Below are 13,859 nucleotides of genomic sequence, written 5' to 3'. Positions count from 1 at the left end.
GGGGGAGGTAAAAACGAAAATGGGGGGAAAAAAGGGGCGGCATCATTAAGGGGTTAAACCAAGATTCGTTAATTTCTGTAGTTAAGACAAGATTAGTGAAATACAAAAAATATCTCAATGTTGTAAGCGCAAAAGTGAAAGAATGCTGTAAAATAATCTCCGCCCACAAAGGGCCCCCCGGACGCCATCAGTAGGCGCGTTCCATCGGCTCCACGGCTGAGCGGCGTGCGCACTGCTGACACGGCGGGCTTTACATGTCCGTGTAAACAGACTCGGTGTGATTCGCTCCGTATTACTGACAACAACACAAAACGCTTGGCGTTCTGTAAATCCCGCCCCGCGGACGCCGCGTCACGTATCGTTCACCTCCGAGTTGCAGTAATTCTATATAAATGTGTTTTAATGCAGTAATAAAGGTGACATGAATGATACATTGTCGGAGGGGCCCCCGAGCGCCCCCTGCCACCCGCCAGCGCTCTAATGTCTTCCCTGCACTTTCTCATCTCCCAATGTCACTGACAGACCTCGCAAAATCACAACTTCCGGCTTGGCCTATGACGCACGTCCGGTTTCCGCCTAAACCTACGGTCCGCCCACCATGTTTAATGTGGGCAAACACCCTTACTGAAGCCATATCCCACGAAAAATAGCTGTACCAATTCATCTTTCTGAGACGATTCACTTATATTAAGGGGGAGGTGAGTCTACAACCATATCAATAAGGGTTGACCCCATTCATTGCACAATATGCTGCTTATTTTTCCCTATCAATTTAAGGACTACAATTCCCGGCGTGCTGTGTTTGAGTTCTGCGCATGCGCGAAGAGTCCTTTCCGCGCCCTTCCCTGCCGCAAAGGCCTGTGGGCCGGGTCAATGGTTGCTTAGCGGTAGTGCCGGCTGCGGAGAGTAGCGGCCGCCTCCCCCTCCTGCTGTCCCCTCCATTCATCGCCCGTCACAAGCCTGAGACATGGAGGCGCTCATCCCGGTCATCAACAAGCTGCAGGACGTGTTCAACACGGTGGGGTCTGACGTCATCCAACTGCCGCAGATCGTGGTGGTGGGGACCCAGGTGAGCGCGGGCTGCTGCGGGGCGCCCCATCAGCGCGGCTGGAGGGGGGGATGAAAGAGACCAAGAGTGACAGGCCGGGGGGTGGTTGTCATATTGGTACGGCCCATCCTGTGGTGTTGTGTGGAGATGGTCTCAGCCAGAACATTAAAACCACTGACAGGAGGGGGTGAAGAACATTGATGGCTCCTATAAAGGGTTATATCCTGTGGTGTATACGTGTGGCGGGATATATTAGGCTGTACCAATTCCTGAAGCTGATGGGGTGGAAGCAGGAGATACGGACAAGCGTAAGGATGGAGGCCTTCTGGTGCCACGGTGTGATGTGAGAACGTCCCCAGAACGGCGGGCCTCGCGTTCCCGTAGGTAGTGGTTGGTACGACCAGAGGTCCGAGGGAGGTGAGTCAGTCACAGGATGATGGACCCCGATGGATGGCCATGACAGAAAGTGCCGGATCCCAGCGGACGTGGCAGTCAGACCGCCCATGTGACCCCGGTCCGCTAACACCTCTACGAGGGGCCGGTGAGCATCAGAACCGGAGCGATGGAGGAAGGCGGCCTGATGGACGGCCGGGGGAAGACTGGATGTAGTGTGAAGCCGGGGGAGCAGGGCGATGCCACGGGTAACGTTCTGCTGGGCAGTCGGGTCCTGGCATCATGTGGCATGTACCACCGACCGCACCTTGTACAGACCAGTACCCCATCATGGCAGCGCCCTCTATCAGCAGGGTAATACGTCCGGTCGCGCTGCGGACATCTCTCAGGGACGGGTCAGAGATGAAGGCAGCGACTTCTCAGAGTTCCCCAGATCTCCATCCCATTGCAGAGACAAGTCCGATCTGTGGAGGGCGCTCCGAGCCACTTAGCGGACTTGTAGGCTGCGTTGGTGACGCAGGGCTTTTCAGCAGTCTCATGGGGTCCGGACCCCCGGGGGTCACAGGGGATCTACGGAATATTAGGCCGGTGGCTGATCGGTGTGTACGTGTCTTGTGGGGTCCGGACCCCCGGGGGTCACAGGGGGCCTACGGAATATTAGGCCGGTGGCTGATCATTGTGTACGTGTCTCATTGGGTCCGGACCCCCGGGGATCACAGGGGGCCTACGGAAATATTAGGTCGGTGGCTGATCGGTGTGTACGTGTCTCGTGGGGTCCGGACCCCTGGGGGTCACAGGAGGCCTACGAATATTAGGCCGGTGGCTGATCGGTCTGTACGTGTCTCGGGGGGGGGGGGGGGGGGGGTCCGGACCCCCGGGGATCACAGGGGGCCTACGGAAATATTAGGTCGGTGGCTGATCGGTCTGTACATGTCTCGGGGGGTCCGGACCCCCGGGGGTCACAGGGGGCCTACGGAAATATTAGGTCGGTGGCTGATCGGTCTGTACATGTCTCGTGGGGTCCGGACTCCCGGGGGTCACAGGAGACCTATGGAATATTAGGCCGGTTGCTGATCGGTCTGTACATGTCTCGTGGGGTCCGGACCCCCAGGGGTCACAGGGGACCTACGGAATATTAGGCCGGTGGCTGATCGGTCTGTACATGTCTCGTGGGGTCCGGACCCCCGGGGGTCACAAGGGACCTACGGAATATTAGGCCGGTGGCTGATCGGTCTGTACATGTCTCGTGGGGTCCGGACCCCCGGGGGTCACAGGGGACCTACGGAATATGAGGCCGGTGGCTCATCGCTGTGTTCGTTACTTGTGGGGTCCGGACCCCCGGGGGTCATGGGGGGCCTACGGAATATGAGGCCGGTGGCTGATCGGTCTGTACATGTTTTGTGGCGTCCGGACCCCCGGGCATCATAGGGGGCCTACGGAATATTAGGCCGGTGGCTGATGGGTGAATATTACAGAGTAGTAACCTTTCTATGACAGAACCACCGACTGGGTTGATCAGGGAGATGTGGTGGATATAGTATATCTTGACCTTAGCAAAGCATTTGACAAAGTATCTCATACCATACTTATTGAGAAAATGACCAAATCTGGGATTGCCAAGGCAACTGTTAGGTGGATTCACAACTGGCTGAGTGATCGTACTCAAAGAGGGGTCATAAATGGCTGCACATCCAAGTGGGAGAATGTATCAAGTGGGGACCACAAGGCTCTGTCCTGGGCCCAGTGTGGCCAACATTGTTATAAATGATCTGGAGGAGGGAATTGTGGGAAACTGATCAAATTTGCAGACGACACAAAGCTAGGAGGGATAGCTAACACTAGGGAAGAGAGAGGATTCAAAAAGATCTAGAAAAGCTTGAACAGTGGGCAGCGACTAACAGAATGGTATTTAACCAGGAGAAATGCAAAGTCCTACATCTGGGCAAGAAAAATGAAAAAGCACATACAGAATGGGAGGAATTGGGCTAAGCAGCAGCAGATGTGAAAAAGACTTGGGTATACTAATAGATCACAGACTGAACATGAGTCAACAATGTGATGCAGCAGCCAAAAAGGCAAACAGAATTGTGGGATGTATTAAGAGAAGCATAGAGTCTAGATCACGTGAGGTCATTATCCCCTCTACTCTTCCTTAGTCAGACCTCATCTGGAATATTTTGTCCAGTTCTGGGCACCCCACTGGAGCAAGTTCAATGAAGAGTCACCAAGATGGTGAGCGGTCTACAAATCATGTCCTATGAGGAACGGTTAAAGGATCTGGGAATGTTTAGCAGAATAGAAGGCTGAGAGGAGACTTAATAGCGATCTACAAATATCTGAAGGGCTGTCACAGTGCAGAGGGATCAGCCCTATTCTCATCTGTACAAGGAAAGACGAGAAGCAATGGGATGAAACTGAAAGGGAGGAGACACAGATTAGATATTAGACAGTGAGGGGATCAATGAGTGGAACAGGTTACCAAGGGAGGTGGGGAGTTCTCCTTCAATGGAAGTGTTCAAACAAAGGCTGGACAGACATCTGTCTGGGATGATTTAGTGATCCTGCACTGAGCAGGGGGTCGGACCCGATGACCCTGGGGGTCCCTTCTAACTCTACCATTCTAGGATTCTAATTACACAGATTCCCTTTATTTCTACTGTCAGTTCTGCATCAAAATCCTCATTTAGTCGTGCGCCCGCTGCCAATCCCCTGTGTGTTGCGGACAATTCTGCGTGAAAGGTCTTTTAAGGTTTCCCGATTACCGTTATAAGAGTATCAGGGTGAATAGCGCCCCCTTGTGGCTGTGAGGAGCCGGTGGTGGTTTTTATTGCTGTCATTTTGGATTCCGATGCTGAATGACCGCGATTAAAATAAACTTTCGACGGTTGGTTGTTTTGGGATCCCATCAAGTAAATGGGGCCATTTTGCAATATTTTGGTGGTTGTGGGACCGCTGTGCAAGGAAGACCTCCACAAAGGGACTCCTCTAAATTCATACTTTGATTTGGGGCCTTTTAGGGGTCCCATAGGACAGACCCCCACTAGTCATCCTAGTGGTATAAGATGGGAATACCCTCTTAAAGGGAGTTGTGCCAGCTTATAAAACTATCCCTTATTTACATCGTAGGGCATAACTTTGATTGGTGGGGATCTGACCGCTGGGACCCCCACCGATCCAATGAATGAGTGAAGCGGAGGTCGTGCGGCTGCGTTGCTGCTGAATTCACTTCATTGGCTGCGTCAGATTGGGGTTCATATTGCTCAGACAATCTCCAGCTCTGTCATTAAAGTGAATGGAGCAGCGGGGACCAACCGGCCCCCTCGGTGAATGGAGCAGCGGGGACCAACCGGCCCCCTCGGTGAATGGAGCAGCGGGGACCAACCGGCCCCCTCGGTGAATGGAGCAGCGGGGACCATCCGGCCCCCTCGGTGAATGGAGCAGCGGGGACCAACCGGCCCCCTCGGTGAATGGAGGGGGTTTGGTGGGGGTCCCAATGGTCTTACCGCCACTGATCATAAGGTTATCCCCCAATCCTGTGGATATGGGGTACCACTGGGACTTGGCACAACCCTCTAAGGCCTCTTTCACATGGGCGGTGACGATATTGCAGCTTTGTCCCTGCGATTTTTGTAGCGTCAGCGGTTGTTTGTTTAAAAAAAATAAAAATTGCGCATGGCTGCTGCCCGCTATAAAATCAAGCAAAGCTTAAGCCCTACCCTGAAAATAAGCCTTACCTGCACTCCATCAAAGGAATACTTGCACAGGTTCCTATGCCACCGGGAGGGGGAAAGTGACATCCGCTCGCTTGTCTGTGTTGTTACTGATCAAAAGTATGCCGTAAACCGCAGCTCTGCAGGCGTAAAAACACAACATGTTCACAAACGGCTGTGAGAGCGTCCGGCAGCGCACACAACTCTCGCGTGATTATCAGCCGTCGTCTGTGGGATCGGATCGCATCGGGGTATTCAGATTCGCCGTTTTCAAATGCACAAATTTACATGCTCAAAAAAAAATCCCAGGTCAACGGCGGCGCGCAGAAGTGCAGGATACGTGTGTGTTTACACGTAAAATCTACGGGCCGGCTCGGGTTGTTTTTTGTTTGCACACCTAAAAAAAAATCTGTTCATACGTGCGCCAAAATACACAAACCGGGTCCGACACGCGGGGAAAATGCGGTGTTCAGATCTGTGAAAACGCTTCGTATTCAGAATGCCCGTGTGAATGAGCCCGCAGGAAGAGGTGCCCGACTAGGAAATGTGGGGTCGGTGGGCACGGGCTCCGGTAGTTTTTACGGGGCTCAGGTTTTCGGCCTTGTCCAGTCTGTGGCATAGAATGTGTTGGCGCTCTGCCAACCGCTACGTACAGATTAGATCGTGAGCGGGTTTTGCTGGAAATGGCGCGATTCATTGACCTCAGTCTAATGCGCCGGCCCCACTGCGGTTACAAGAGTACAACGCTCTATGGATGCGAGGGCATGCTGGGAGTTGTAGTGTCACGGGTTGGACACCAGTGATCTAATAGGAAGTGCGGTGACGGTCTTGTTCTGGGTAGCGGGGGGGGGGGGGGGGGGATCCGTAAATGGATTTATTTTTAATAATGGCCTTTGCATCACTTGTACCATGATGGACATCCCCTTTAAAGTGGGCACCTGTGGTACGATGGCTGCGGTACACTGTAGAAGCACCGCCATCCTCTCCTGCCTGCCCAGCTGTCGCTTCTTCATATGAGCTGGCGGTGATGAGCCGGTCACGCACGACAGTTGATTTCCTCGTCTTCACGCCCTGTGAAGTGGCTGTAATGGAAGCTGATGACACGGGGGCTCGTGACCCCCACAAGGTTACAGGCTCCTCCATGTGTGACTGACGGCCTCTGGAGGGATCTGCCTTGTGATACCACTTATATAGATTACAAGAAAACTTTGGCGCCATGTGACAGGCCTCGGGGACTCTGCGTAGCCGTGTGATGGAACGGAAATGTGACAAGATGTAAATCACTGGGATTTTGGGGGGTATGGAGAATCTTGGACGCCCCAAGTACAGGCCGAAGTCTGGTACGGAGGTCCTTAAAGAGGTCGTCTACTCGCGTATCGCCAGATTATACCTCCGTGCCGAAGCGAACAGCGGTGACTTCACACAAGGCGAGTTTTGATCAACCAGTGATTATCGTTTTGGTAAGCGGAACTGATTAAACAAATCGCCCCTCGCCGCCCTTGTTGGCGGCTGCTTTCACCTACCAGGCCGGAAGACCCGCTGATGACAGATGCCAAAACAGCGCCCCCAGCAGGAGTAGATTGCTTTTGTGTAGTTCGGAGTATGGGGGGCCCAAGACTATATAAGATTACGTCATGCAGCTCAGTGTACCGCTTATCTCCTTTCCAGAGGACAGACGTGCCTGGTTGTTGGCGGGATCAGACCAGTATCTCCGTAAGTCTTCGACCAATCGGACCCCCACCAGTCATGAGAACGAGGGTCCTCGGATTAGATGGAGTGGTGGTCAGATATGTCCTGGGATCGGCTGGCGCTGTCTGACTGTCCCGTGGAGATGAATAGCGGCAGAGGATGTGCGGCTGGTGCTCCGATATGGGGGTCTTGTCCTTGTTGTTAGCGGGGGTCCCAGCGGTCGAGCTGCCATGGACAAGTGTCTTACCCCTCTGCCCCCCATCCTGTTGATAGGGGATACGTGTTAAATTTGGCACACCCCTTTTAAAGGGTTTCGCTCCTGGACCCCGTGTGACAATCGCTCGTTTGGCCAAACATGAATGGAGCTGTTCTGCGTCTTTACTTGTAGATGGGAGGTCCAAGTGCCGGACCCCCGGCGGGTGCAGCGCGGACCCATGATGATTCTATGGTCTAGGTGAAATAACAGATTAGGGATTTATCGCTGATCGGACCTTTACTGCATCTAACGGGCGGCGCGCTATAATCGTATCGTGTAAACAGTCCTTCTCTACTGCCGCTGGGCAATTGTGTTCCCGTGCGCTGCTGACATACGTGTGTCACCTGAGCTGCACCTCATGCATCCTCCCCTCCCCCACACAGGTAGCTCACCTGCCTGGCATTGTACTCCTCTGTCAGTGGGTCAGAGAGCAGCTTTTGTGTTGTCACGTACCCCTACCCGCTCTCCGCGGCTCCGGTGTGGTCGCGGGCCCCCGCCCGCTGTCCGCGGCGCCGGTGTGGTCGCGGGCCCCCGCCCGCTGTCCGCGGCGCCGGTGTGGTCGCGGGCCCCCGCCCGCTGTCCGCGGCGCCGGTGTGGTCGCGGGCCCCTGTCCGCAGCTCTCTACATGTCGGCGCACAAACTTTACCAAAAGTCCTTCAACCTTCTAATAGAACCTTTGTATCCCTTTTCCCGCAGTTGTAAGATCTCTGCTTGCTCTTGCTGAATGATAAAATTCCTGTTCACATCCTGAAGCTGTACAGAGCAAATACCTTTCACAGCTGAGGGTTCGTTACAATTGTGTCCACAGACAATCCGCACCAGCTGCACACATCTCCCCTGATGGTTGGTACAACGCATGCATCCGGACGTGGAGAATTGCCCAGACTGGATAGAATTGTAGCAAACCCTCAGCTGTGAGAAGGATCAGACGTGTATAGCTGTAAATGAATAATCCCCGGTAGCCCTATCAGTTGTCACCCAGCTTTCCCAGATACGGATAGAACTAGGACGGGTGAAGATGATGCGCCCGCCCAGACTGCGCCATCTGCTGGGAACATTTGGCATTAAATACGAGATGGATTCGTGTCATAAATAATAGAAGCGTTGCGTTCCGTGGAAGCAGTAATTAGGAGCTCTCTTGGCGCTCTAGGCGTTTCACAGCGCCCCCCACTCTCCCTATCGGATCCTGAACTGCGGTGACGCTGCTCTTGGGATGGATGATCATTAAAGGGAATGTAACATAAAAAAAAAATACTAAAAATGAGAGTTAAGGGGTTAAATGGTGTAAAAGGCTCGCTGCTGAGCCGCTGCTCTGATGTCGCCGCTGCTCTCTGGTCACTAGACTGCAGCGACAAACGATGGCGCGTATAAAGACTCTGTGCTGTCACTGCCTGATTCACCGGCGGCGTTTAGTCAGCGCTGCTGGTCAGGTGATGTGGAAGTGATCAGCGGCGCCCTCTCAGTAGGTCGCCAGGAAGCGGCGGCTTCGCAGGTGAGGAGGAGCGCGGTGTCCTCTTTCGATGGTTCCGTGTTCTGGATATCCGTCCTATGTAAACGTACCTGTGATGATTGTGTCCCCCGTCGGTCGCTCGCACCGTTACGGGGGTCTTTTCTGCCGCAGTGACTTATTCTTGTCTTTGTTTTTCTGTTTCTGCAGAGTAGCGGGAAAAGCTCCGTCCTGGAAAGCTTAGTTGGCCGGGATCTGCTGCCCCGAGGAACGGGCATCGTGACCAGAAGACCCCTGATCCTCCAGCTGGTGCACGTCTCCTCCGATGAGCGGCGCAAAACCTCTGGAGAGGAGAACGGTAATGGGTGAACGTCTTGTACTGCTTGTAGAATCCATGCAAGCCGCACGTCCGATGCGGGTCTGTACCTGCGTTCATCGAGGGACCCCGTTTATATTTGGGGGGTGGGGGGCTTGTATTTCTGGTGCTGTATTGGCCTAGACAACTTACATGGGACAAGAACCAGGGAGCTCAGGATGGATTGGTGATTTGTCAGACTGTTCCCTAGTAGACGAGAGAACTGTAAATGTTGTCTTGGGAAGGAGGGGGGCGGGGTTTGTTTGCAGCGGAGCGGCGGGAGGGCCGGGCCGCGTCTTGTGGTCGGAGGGCCGGGCTGCGTCTTATGGTCAGAACGACGGGAGGGCTGGTTCGCGTTTTATGGTCGGAGGGCCGGGTCGGGTCTTGCAGTCGGAGCGACGGGAGGGCCTGGTCACATCTTATGGTCGGCTAGAAAAAATATATATATATATCATTATTCTGTTCTTGCTGGATACTAATTCACGATGCGCATCAGCTGAGGACAAATGTCTGACTTGTGGGGGGGGGGGGGTGTCTCAACTTTCGGGGTTGTGCCATGTCTGAAGGTTATCACCAATCCACCGCTGTGAAGAGGGCACTGACGTATCTGGGTGGGCAGCGCCGGTCGCACATACTGAATTTCAGTCGGACTGCCAGAGATGGCCGAGCGCTTGTATCTGGCTGCCTCCAGCAATCCCGCGGCAGTGCGTATGTGCGACCGCCGCTGCCCTCACCTTAGGAACTCCTAGAGCCCTGGGATGGGGTTGACTAAAGGCCGCAACGGCTGGACCTCACTCACCAGTTAGATGGGAAGGTGGCCTTAAAGTCGTCTTATCCTGCACCCGATAGAACACAATGGGGGTGATTTATGGCACGGTCTGCGGGGTGTTCACACGGAGCAGAACAATCCGCCACATTTCTGCATCAAACACCAGGTCAAAACCTGCAGCATTGGGGTGGATTTTGACACGAAATCTGCTGCCATTCCACAGCCTGCATGGCGCTCCAGATACTGCATCCACATCACCTGACCAGCGGCGGCGCTCCGTAGCGGTTGCCGGGGGACGGATGTGCACTGCAATCACGGTGCTGCAGTGAGGGTGCAGTTTCGGGAGGTGAGTGGAGTTCCCTGCTGGCTGAAATCGAGCCAAAGTCCATAACAACGGTGCGGATTCTGATACGGCAATGCTGCGTATGAAATGCTTACGTGTGAACATACCCGAAGAGGAAAACTTGGCTGCCCAAAGTAACCAATCACAGCGCAGCTCTCCTTTCTCCAACTGCTGAGATAAAATGAAAGCTGTGCTGTGATTGGTTAATACCTGATAATCCGGTTTAGATGTTGCTGGACTAAAGGAATTGTACTGCAGTGAGAGGGGCGTTACATCTGCTATAGGGTTCGTTTCTGTGTGATTTAGGGTTGTAATAACCCGATGGACACGGATCAGTGCGCCGCTAGAAGCGAATGGATCACTGTGTGCGACTACACGGCAGCAGATGTCACTTGTTGTGGGATTCACCCCAAAGGCGGCAAACAATTGTCGCGGTGCGGATCGTTTCCTCAGCATGAGATTAAACTCTCATTCACTTTGTGGAAAACTTGCAGCATTTGCGCCCGCTGTGGCGGCACCCTGTAAAATGCGCGGGCGCTGAGCCGACACCTAACCGCTCTCTTTGCCTCTCTTGTCTCTTCTCTCCGCTGATCCAGACCCGGACGCCTGGAAAAACCCACGACAGTTATCCAAAGGTCTCCTGTTTCCACATTCTCCTCCTAGCACCTGCATGAGCTGTAGCGTCTCCACTGCGCCCCCTGTAGATCACTGGCTGTATCAGTCCTTGCACCATCCATCACCTCATCACTGCTCGTAGCCTCTGAATAGTGCAGCTTTTACTTGATTATTTTGCCTCCTTTCGGTTTCTGTACTTTATTGTCTTTATGCTTTTTTTTACTTTCTTGGGCAGCGTTTCCTCCAGACGCCTCGTGGGATCTCTCTGATGACTTGGTCGTCCCACATGTATCTCCTTCCCACTGAGTAGGGGCCAAATGTCGGATCGCTGGGGTTCCGACTGCCACAATCTCAAGATCTGGGTGCCTTGTATCGCCCCATTCACTTCTATGGGTCGGAGGGAGATTAGTGCTCTCGGCTATCTTCCTCCATCCCGTAGGAGGGAATGTCGCGGTCACGCTTGCGCACCACACTCTGTTTCCATGAGAGGTCTTGGGATCACAGCGGTCAGACCTGACATTCCCTGTCTAGGGCATAGGAGTTAATTGTCATTAGTAGGAAAGCCCCTTTAAGCTCGCTCTTAGTTCCCTATTGCAAGTCGTCGACAAAATGGCCGCTTTTTCCTATCCATAGGATAGGGGATAACTTTATGTGGGGGGGAGGGAGGGTTTATCACAGAGACCCCCCCCCCCCCCACCGATCCGGAGGTCCCCTCTTCTCCCACCCAGAGTGCTGGCTGCATGCCCTTTAATTTCATGGGAATGACTGAAACCACTGAGCGCTTGTACTCGGCGGTCTCCGGAAGTCCCATTGAAGGTGAAGGGAGCAGCACTACACATGTGCGACCGTTGCACCTTTTCATACCCCTCACGGGGGGTTGCAGTAAGGAGGCGAGGGGGCGACAGGACCTCCGTTCTCCGGATCGGTGGAGGTGTGGGCATTCAGACCCTCACAGATCATAAAGTTAACTCCTACAGAAATAACTTCATATACTGGGATAACCCCTTCAGAGGGACTTCCTCATTTCATCTTCTCCTGAAGTTGGCGGCAGGAGACCTGGGCGATCATTGGGTGGTACGACAGCTGTTGACCCTATGATACCCAAGCCCTTATTGCGCTGCTACGATCCTCAATAATGTGGGTGCAGGTGTCATACGGTCACCTCAGTAACTGTACTGGATGCCAGTAAGGGATAAGATGAAATGTTACTGTCCCTTTAAATGGGGCGGGGCTTCATTCTCATTCTGAACCCTTGCTGTATATGTATATCTGGGGGGGGAGGGGGAATATATCGGACACGTTTTGCATGAGTTTTTTTCCGTATCGTGGAAGTGACTTGTGTTTAGTTCTGCTTTTATTAATGTCCTCGTCATATCGGTCCGCACTGCCAGAAGTGACCTGTGATCTTCAGTTCTGTGTGGCAGAATGCAGTCCTAAGGTCTCGCTCACGACCTGAAGGTTGCAGGTTCAATCCCCGCATGGTTGTTAGCCAGCCGGCTCAAGGTTGACTCGGTCTTCCATCCTTCCGAGGTCGGTAAAATGAGCCCCCAGCTTGGGGGGGGGGGGGCGGTAATAAATAGCCTGAAAGCTCCCCGGAATAAGTTGGTGCTGTACAATAACAAGTCCCTTCCCTGTTTATTGCCGGATAGAGGAAGTTATTAAAGCAAAACTCCCTGACATGCTCCATAAGCCTCGTGAGCGGTACTGGGGGCCGGGGTAAGGATGGGGGCGCCACTGCACACGTGATGGGGTAACTTTATATGGAAGTTATTAGCCCTTTAATCAGGCACTTCTCCTATATGTGTAATATATAATAGATGGTCCTGTGAGCCCAGTGGACAAATATTGGAGGAGCTGGCGGCACATAAATGACTCTATATAGGATCAGAGGAGCCGCCTGAGGTCACGGAACCCCAGGACTTTTACCATGGATGACCTATCTTCGTGATGGCTAATCAGTAGGTGATCGCTCTCACTGTCAGTGTGGACAGCGCTGTCCGTACTGAACTGGCCCAGCTTGGTAATGCAGGTAATTCAATAAAAACAGCAAAAAGTATCCCAAATGGCACAAAACTGCTCGGTGTGAATGGGGCTTCGCAGTCTCCCTGTAGCCGGTGTCAGTCTCCCTCTAGTGGCGATCTTGTGTAACATCCGGTGACCTCAGAGTAGCCGCTCCTGTGGTGATGGCTATGATAATACCTGTGTCCACAGTGCGAATCCCTAGTATTGCATAGGATTTACCCCGATGTATCAACGGCGTTTCTTATGTATATTTGTGTCGCTGTTGCTATTGTCCCATGAGCACCCGTCCGTGGCTCAGACCCGGCTACATGAGTGCAAAACTTACCGATAGCCGCACACCTTATGCAAATAGTCAGCTGTCTGCTGCGGAATCAGAGCGCTGGTTTTCTTTCTTGCCTTATTAATAAGTAGCTGCACTTCTCAGAGAGGCGGCAAAATTTTGATCAGTGGGGGTCCTGCTGGTGAGACGGGGTCTCTTGCCCAAGCACTGCTCCCCTTTACTGGTTTTTGTACTATATTTCCCTGAAAATAAGACACTGTCTAATTTTTGCCCCAAAAGAGGCAAAGTGTCTTATTTTCAGGGGGTGTCTTATACTCACTAAGCCGGCAGCATCTGGGTTCCTCACGCTGGTCTGCAGTGTAATCCCCAGCATTGACAGAGCACTGTCTTCCTGGTAACGGGGCTTTGAATACCCCGCCTCCAGCAAGCGAGTGCTGTGATTGGCTAAGCAACAGCGCCCATGATCCAATTGGAGCCACCGCTCGATCAACCAATCACAGCCATTCAGTGATGTCATTCACTTAACATTCAAGGCAGCTCTTGTGCCTTCAGATGGCGCCAGGCTGCCATGACAATGGAACGGCGGCCCCAATCGCATGGTAGGGAGGGGGCATTCAGGAGTGCCAAACATCGAGGTATTAACAGCCGCACTCTGCGCGAGTGCTGAACGTGGCTGTTGCCAGCACAGGGAGCGGGGGCCATCTTGGATTCTGAGCCACAGTGCACCTCCACACCACTCTGCTCCGTAGCTCACCGGTGGCGGCACAGCTTCGCCCCCTCTACATGGCACCCCAGCCAACCCCTAAGGTAGGAAGCTCACTGCTGTGAAGAGGAGAAATGGGAAGAGCTCATTCACACGGACGTGTGCCGTTTCAGTCCCTGAAATTCGCAGAGGTTTCATAGATGGAATCTGTGCATTCGCTGCGTAGTTA

The 13,859-nt window shown here is 53.3% G+C and overlaps 1 protein-coding gene across 4 annotated transcripts in view; it reads left to right on the top strand.

The window, feature by feature from the left end:
- The first annotated feature begins 837 nt into the window (after positions 1-837).
- DNM1L (dynamin 1 like) overlaps positions 838-13,859 on the top strand; it is a 36,258-nt gene continuing 23,236 nt past the window's right edge. For 3 of the 4 annotated variants that reach the window (XM_066590220.1, XM_066590221.1, XM_066590219.1), the window contains exons 1-2: positions 838-1,069; positions 8,754-8,901. In XM_066590220.1, coding sequence (XP_066446317.1) covers positions 968-1,069; positions 8,754-8,901 — 250 coding nt within the window. In that variant the 5' untranslated portion in view covers positions 838-967. The remainder of the gene's footprint in view (positions 1,070-8,753; positions 8,902-13,859) is intronic. The other variant, XM_066590222.1, reaches the window with a different exon arrangement.

This window comes from Eleutherodactylus coqui, chromosome 2, assembly GCF_035609145.1.
Source record: "Eleutherodactylus coqui strain aEleCoq1 chromosome 2, aEleCoq1.hap1, whole genome shotgun sequence".
Taxonomy (NCBI): Eukaryota; Metazoa; Chordata; class Amphibia; order Anura; family Eleutherodactylidae; genus Eleutherodactylus; species Eleutherodactylus coqui.
The sequence above is the reverse complement of the archived record's forward strand: the minus strand, read 5'-3'. Positions and strand labels throughout refer to the sequence as shown.